Raw genomic sequence first — 7,712 nt, forward strand, 5'->3', positions numbered from 1 at the left:
TTATTTCACTTAGCATGATGCCCTCAAGGTCCATCCATGTTGTTGCAAATGGCAAAATTTCACTCTTTTTTATGGCCGAATAATATTCCCTTGTGTATGTATCCCACATCTTTATCCATTTATCCACCAATGGGCACTTAGGTTGTTTTCATATCTTGGCTATTGTAAACAGTGCTGCAGTGAACATGGGGGTGCAGATATCTTTTCAGGGTGATTTCATTTTCTTTGGACAAATACCCAGAAGTGGAATTGCTGGATCATATGTTAGTTTTATTTTATTTTATTTTATTTTTTTTAATTTTAATTTTTATTATTTATTTATTATGTTTATTTTTGGCTGTGTTGGGTCTTCGTTTCTTTGTGAGGGCTTTCTCTAGTTGCGGCAAGCGGGGGCCACTCTTCATCGCGGTGCGCGGGCCTCTCACTATCGCGGCCTCTCTTGTTGCGGAGCACAGGCTCCAGACGCTCAGGCTCAGTAGTTGTGGCTCACAGGCCTAGTTGCTCCGCGGCATGTGGGATCTTCCCAGACCAGGGCTCGAACCCGTGTCCCCTGCATTGGCAGGCAGACTCTCAACCACTGCGCCACCAGGGAAGCTTGTTAGTTTTATTTTTAATTTTTTGAGGAACTTCCATTCTGTTTTGCGCAGTGGCTACACCAGTTTACATTCCCACCAACAGTACACAGGGTTCCCTTTTCTCTGCATCCTCACCAACATTTGTTATTTCTTGTCTTTTTTATAATAACCATTCTGACAGGTATGAGGCAGTAGCTCATTGTGGTTTTGATTTGCATTCCCCTGATGATTAGTGATGTCGAGCATCTTTTCATATGCCTGTTAGCCATCTGTTTGTCTTCTTCGGAAAAATGTCTATTTAGATCTTCTGCTCTCTTCTGCTCATTTTTCTTCTTTTTTTTTTTTTTAATTTTCTCTTTCATTCAAACCCTGGCTTCTGCTCAGTTTTTAATCAGGTTGTTTTTTTCCTATTGGGTTGTATGGATTCTTTATATATTCTGGGTACTAACCCCTTATTAGATACATGATTTGTAAACATTTTCTCCCGTTCAGTAGGTTGCCCTTTCATTTTGTGGTTTCCCTTGATGTGCAGAATTTTAGTTCAATGTAGTCCCATTTATTTATTTTTGCTTTTGTTGCCTTTGCTTTTGGTGTCAGGTTCAAAAAATCATCACCAAGATTGATGTCAAGGAGCTTACTGCCTGCGTTTTCTCTAGGAAGGAGTTTGATGGCTTCAGGCCTTACCAGGTCTTTAATCCATTTTGAGTTAATTTTTGTGTATGGTGTAAGACAGTGATCCAATTTCATTCCCTTGCATGTAGCTGTCCAGTTCTCCCAAGACCATATATTGAAGAGACTGTCCTTTCCACACACACACACTCTTGGCTCCTTTATCATAAATTAATTGGGCTCTCTATTCTGTTGTATTGATCATGTGTCTCTTTTTATGCCAATACCATGCCGTTTTGGTCACCTGGAGCACTTTATTTTTTAATAAATAAATAAATTTATTTATTTATTTATGGCTGTGTTGCGTCTTCATTGCGGTGTGCGGGCTTCTCATTGCGGTGGCTTCTCATTGCAGAGCATGGGCTCTAGGCGCGTGGGCTTCAGTAGTTGCAGCACACGGGCTCAGTAGTTGTGGCTCACGGGCCTAGTTGCTCCGCGGCATGTGGGATCTTCCCAGACCAGGGCTCGAACCCGTGTCCCCTGCATTAGCAGGCAGACTCTCAACCACTGCGCCACCAGGGAAGTCCTGGAGCACTTCTTGAAACTACACTTCCTGGGTCTCAGCCCAAACCTACTGAATCAGAATCCAGGGATACCCCTGGTACTGTTACTACAAACACATGTTCTAGAGCAGCACTGTCCGCTAGTAACATCACATGAGCCACAAAGGCAAGCCATGATGTGTGTAACTACGTTTTCTAGTAGCTACGTTAAAAACTGTAACAGGGGCTTCCCTGGTGGCGCAGTGGTTGAGAATCTGCCTGCCAATGCAGGAGACACGGGTTCAAGCCCTGGTCTGGGAAGATCCCACATGCTGCGGAGCAACTAGGCCCGTGAGCCACAATTACTGAGCCTGCGCGTCTGGAGCCTGTGCTCCCCAACAAGAGAGGCCATGATAGTGAGAGGCCCGCGCACCGCGATGAAGAGTGGCCCCCGCTTGCCACAACTGCAGAAAGCCCTCGCACAGAAACGAAGACCCAACACAGCCATAAATAAATAAATAAACAAATACTTTTAAAAAAAAAAAAAAGCACAAGCTGAAACCCTTAAGAGTCAACAGATCAGAGTAAAATATGGGGAAAACATTTCTCAGACAAAATCCATCATCTAAATAAGTTCCTATCATGGCATGTTATCAAGCTTAATTTAAAAAAAAAAAACAAAACTGTAACAAACAGGGAAATTAACATATTTAGCCCTGTGTATCTAAAATATTATCATTTCAACATATAATCAATGTTTTTTCAGTTATTTTACCTTTTTTTCATATTAAGTCTTCAAATTCCAGTGTGCACTTACAGCACATCTCAGTTCAGACCGGCTGAGTTTTAAGTGCCCAAATGGCCTCCTGATGCCTGTAGGCTGCGTGTGGGAAGCGGCCCTAGAGTTGCTACCGCACAGGGGTTTAGCGTTTGTCCAGACAAGCGACACCAGAGGCGTGACTCTTACCGCAGGCGTCTGCCTCGCGCAAACAAAAACAGGTATAAAGGAACTCACATTTTAGGTTTAAGTTTGAGGTTTAGCCTGTCTTTATAGCTTTAAATAAATCAGCATCATGGTTTTCTACCCTGGTGTTTGGACAGCAATTCACTCCCATCTCCCTTCCGGAGGCCTAAGGGGTTCTGGGGACAGTTCTCAGTTCCCAGAGACGGCTTCCCACTCCCAGCCCTGTCCCCATCTCCCTTCACCCCCAGCCAGGGTTGGGCAGGGTCTGTGAGGGCCTCTCTTGCCTTCCTGGGTTCCATCCTCCATTGGAGCCTGCCAGGTCTGGAAGGTTCCCTCCAGTCCCCAGGGGCCTGGGCCCTTTGTTTTGCGGGAGCTGGGATTTCCACACTCGCCCTTTGGGGTTGGGGCAGGGATGCGGATGTAATTAGCGGGTGGGGAAGAAGCCGTATTGCTCCAGGCAGTTTTATGTTGTGAATTTGAATTCATGGTTAGATTTTAAATTCTCTTCGTAATTTTCTTCTTTCCTTTTGCACTATTAATCGACTTCAGAATAAAGATAAAAGAATTGAAACAGTAACAAAATGTAAAACAAATAACCCTTCCCTATTCTTTGTAGCCAGAGGGAAGAGGGGAGAAATCTTTCAGGCTCTCCTAACTTTCCCTCAGCTGACAGAGGGCTGCCTGCAAGGCTGGGGGGATGGGTTGGGAAAGGAGGGAGGAGCCGCCCTCCCGAGACGCCATTGTCACTTCTGGTAGGAAAAGGTGCCACTCTCGGATTCCAGTGGGAAATGCAGCCAGATCTGAGATTTCCTGGTGGCCGCTAGGGCCCAGGAGAAACCTCAGCAAACAGGAGGCACTAGCTGGAAGGCTCTGTGGGGGCTCCTGCTCCCTTAGGGCTGGTGGGAGGAAGTCACTGGGTGCTACGCACACTTATCCTCACTCACAGAAGCGGGCCTGGATTTTTGTGTTGCAATTCCTTTCTTCATTAATGAATTTGGAAAGCTGGAACTGCACTTACCGTAGCTGGAGGCAGAAATGTTAAAGATTAGATGCCTGAAAAGCCAGGAGGCGAGAACCAGGGCTGAACCACTGAGCACCTGAGAGTCCTCCCCTTCAGGGTCACCCCCCACGCCCACCCTTCAGGAAGCACAGTTGAGACTCCGCACACACTTTACAAAAGCATCCAAAATTATAAACACTTCAAGCAACTCGAAATGAGTCAGGTAGAAAATGAAAGCGTCCCATCATCCTCCTTCGGGAGTTCCGCACTGTTGAGTGTTTAGCCTTCTCGTCAGTCACTACAGTATATCAGCTATTCACGCATTTCTGGTTGTTTTTGCAAACATGACATCCAGTAGAACTCACCCTTTTCACTTGACAGTGTATCAGCTTCTCTTCCATTCCAGTGCATGTCAGTCTGTATGTTTTATTAACAGGGTAGAGCATTTCAAGAGAACCACTAGGAGACCTTGAGTGACTTAAACAGCCCCCTGGTTGTTTCCCATTCTTAGCTTATAACCAGTGCTGAAGTGAATCCAACTGTAATCTCATGTATAGGAACCTACATTCATACTGTTTCTGTAAGAAAAATTCCTATAAAGTTTCTTAGTCAAGGGATGGGTTCATTTTTTATTTTGCTAGATGCTGTCAAATGCCTTCCAGAACCATCATGCTAATTTACATTCCTCATAGACTCATGAGTTGTTTTTAGAGGAATTTCTTCCATAAATCCTGGTTACTCGGTATGCTCCAAGGTATCCCATACCTTCAGTGACCTGTTTTAACAACTGTTGTCACTGTGAAACTATCCCCTAGCATGGCGCTCGGCACTGGGGATACATCGGGGAAGAAACCAAATAAGGTCCTTGCCGCCCTAGAGCCTGCATGCCGGTGGGGGAGCCCGCTGAGTAGATTACGGCCAACTGTGCCGAGCGTGCCACGTGCGACAGAACACAGAGTGGCACCGTGCCTGTGCTGGGGACCTCAGGAGGGAGGAGGGCGGTCGGTAACGCCTCCTTGCCCAGGTCTGTGCTCTCGTGGGAATTAGAGGAAGGCAGTAAGCTGACTGGACACCAAAAACCTCCTTAAGTCACTTGGCTTGGGTCCCTGCAGTAGTAAAGACCCAATGGCACTTGAAGCCAGGGACTGGGGGAGTTGAATGAGCGCGAATATAACTTCCCGTACTTGAAATGTGATCAAGGACCTTCAAAATGAGAAGAGTACCAGTTCTCCCTCTACCACGACCACACCTTTTTTTATTTTGCCTGGTAGGATCGTGTTGATTTCATTGAGAAGGGACTCATCCCAGGTAGGCACCCAGACCAGGTTTATACTCTTGAATCCCCGCGTGGTTCAGGAGATGCTTAGCACACTTGGAAAAGAGCACGGAGACCAGGACAGGGGTTTGTGGTCAGACGGCACTCTGCTTGCTGAGCATCTGGTCTGCCCACAGCAGGAAGGAACTTCTCCGTGAGCTTAGTTTCCCCATCTGGAAGACGAGAAACAACTTCCTGTCCTGTTCCTTTGTAAGACACACTTAGATCTCTAAAGGGCCCTTATCATTAAAAGCAGACTCCAGCGGGCCTTCGAGACTGCAGTGGTGCGGTGTTCGGGCTCTGCAGCGGGGCGCTCTTGTGCTCTCTAGTGTCTCCCCTTTGGTCTGTACTCCTGCCTTTGGACTTGGCAGGCTAAGCCTTCCTCCTCTGCCAGGGCAGCAGCCATCTCCGTCCTCTCAAGTTCCTCACAGCATGCTGCATCTCTCCTTGATACAGAGAAAAGAAGTTAAAGGCCAGAGTTCAAGAGTTGGTGAGTGCCTTGGAAAGACTCACCAAGAGCAGTGAAATCCGACACCAGCAATCAGCGGAGTTCGTTAATGACCTGAAGCGAGCCAACAGGTAAATTCTCCGTTTGTAATCCACAGTAGTACTTGGACTCATATACCAGGGAGAACGTTTCCATAATTGCTGGAAATCAACTGTAGAGAACGGTGACTCCTCAACTGTCTCCCTTAGAGCCTGACCTTCCCTAGGGTATCACTTCCCAGTGTTCCACAGAAACCTAAGAAATGCTCCGTAAGGACAAGTCCTTGGGTCAGATGTGTCTGGGAGATGCAGCAGACCGTGGTCCCCTCCTGACACTTCATATAGGAAAGGTTCTGAGAAGCCATTCAGTTTAAAAAAAAAAAAAAAAAAATCAGCCTATGTTTAAGCCCATGTTTTCCAAGCAAAATTGGCTACACAACTTTCTATTTGAGCAGCATTCAAAAATCGGGTGGAACATGTTAGGGAGCGTTGCTCTAAAACAGCAGCCTCAGACTTTCTGGGCTCGTGACCCCTGCAAGAAAGTAAGGACCTCAAAGAGTTTTGTTCTTATAAATTACGTCTTGATAAATTTCATTTGAGAAAGTAAAACAAATTTTAAGTTTTTATTCATTTACAAAAAAAAACACAACTCACTACATATAATACAAATGGCATTTATTTTAAAAATTACTATTTTCCAAAAAATAATTAGAAGAGTGGCACTGTTTTCACAATTTTACAAATATCTTTAATGTTTGGTTTAATTTAAGACAGCTAGATTCTCACATCCGCTTCTACAGGCAGTATGTTGTTTTGAAACATACTGAGGAAACCCAGCTTCGTGTACGTCTGTAGTTAGAAAATAAAGGACCTCACAGATTTCCCTTGAGAGGGCTTTGGGAATACTGGGGGTCGGTTCTCAGACTGCACTTTGAGAACCTGACAGTATATGGAAGGGATCTGGGGTGCTGTTTTGGACCAGAGAGAGTATGGGGACTTACCTAGCTCTGGGCTCAGCCCCTGCCCTCTTCCCCCAGAGGCCTGTGTCCTGTGTTTGGCTGGCAGCATTCAGCTGTGCTCTGAATCCCACAGCCCAAAGCATAACGGGAAACCGTTGGTGCCTCTCTGTCCTCATCCTAGGTGAGGTGACTTAGACTGCAGTGTGTGAGGAACTCTCTCCTGCAACTGCCACTTGACCATGTTGCAAGCTGCCATGGAACAGCAAGTAGATCCACTATTTGTATTTCCATGACAGATTTCTGGAATTCAGCTACCTTTTCTGCTTATCTGTTTTGGATGTGGCCAGTTTGGACTGTTGGTTTAAATCCCTCCCAATACGTTAGTGACAAGCCTCTAGCAGTCAGGCTGAATGAATCGTGGTTAAGTCAATACACGAGTGGCCGTGAGTGTTGAAATACTAACCACTTGATTTCAAATTCTTACTGAAGAGGCTGAGTGTCCTCTGTCTGGAGTGGTACTTGCTGGACCAGGTTTCCCAGTGGGCAGGACAGCGTGCATCTCAGTGCTACTCAGGATAAATCTTCATTCTCATTTCCTTCTGTTCCCATAGCAACCTGGTGGCTGCCTATGAGAAAGCAAAGAAGAAGCATCAAAACAAACTGAAGAAGCTGGAGTCTCAGATGATGGCCATGGTGGAGAGACATGAGACCCAAGTGAGGATGCTCAAGCAAAGAATAGCTCTGCTGGAGGAGGAGAACTCAAGGCCTCACACCAATGAAACTTCACTTTAATCGGCACTCAGGCTCCACAGTTCTGTCCGCGGAGGATGAAGTCTAGCAGGTCACTGAGGAGAGAGGGGCCCCAGAGGACAGAGTAACCTGTTGGGAGAAGGAGAGAAGGGAAGGTTGGCAGGTAGGTCAGCACTTGGACAATGGAGTGCCCTGGACTCAGCCCTGGGGCGAGTGGCCCTGGGACGCTGTGTAGACTGTATCCAGAGGATCCTGCGCCTCCCTCCTGGGCTGTGGACGGCGTGGGAACCCCTGCCGTGTGTGCCGGCTCCGCAGGTCTTGCTTCTGCTTTCAGCACTGGCTCTATCACTCTCCCACCTTTCTGTTCTGGAACTTGTGCATTGGTGGTATAATCCAGGCATCATCTGTTCAAGATTTTCCATTCTTTTTTTCTCTTTTTGGTAGGCAGCAACCTTATCTCTGACATCCCTAATTTCTCCTCCTTCCTTCTCCTTCAGGGGAAAACTGCCGGG

General features: G+C 46.5%; 1 protein-coding gene across 2 annotated transcripts in view; it reads left to right on the plus strand.

The window, feature by feature from the left end:
- The window catches only part of MCC (MCC regulator of WNT signaling pathway), a 430,278-nt gene extending 422,566 nt beyond the window's left edge, over window positions 1–7,712 (plus strand). For both annotated transcript variants that reach the window (XM_007192096.3, XM_007192097.3), the window contains 2 exons: window positions 5,462–5,584; window positions 7,062–7,712. In XM_007192096.3, coding sequence (XP_007192158.3) covers window positions 5,462–5,584; window positions 7,062–7,242 — 304 coding nt within the window. In that variant the 3' untranslated portion in view covers window positions 7,243–7,712. The remainder of the gene's footprint in view (window positions 1–5,461; window positions 5,585–7,061) is intronic.

The sequence above is a fragment of the Balaenoptera acutorostrata genome, chromosome 2 (assembly GCF_949987535.1).
Source record: "Balaenoptera acutorostrata chromosome 2, mBalAcu1.1, whole genome shotgun sequence".
Taxonomy (NCBI): Eukaryota; Metazoa; Chordata; class Mammalia; order Artiodactyla; family Balaenopteridae; genus Balaenoptera; species Balaenoptera acutorostrata.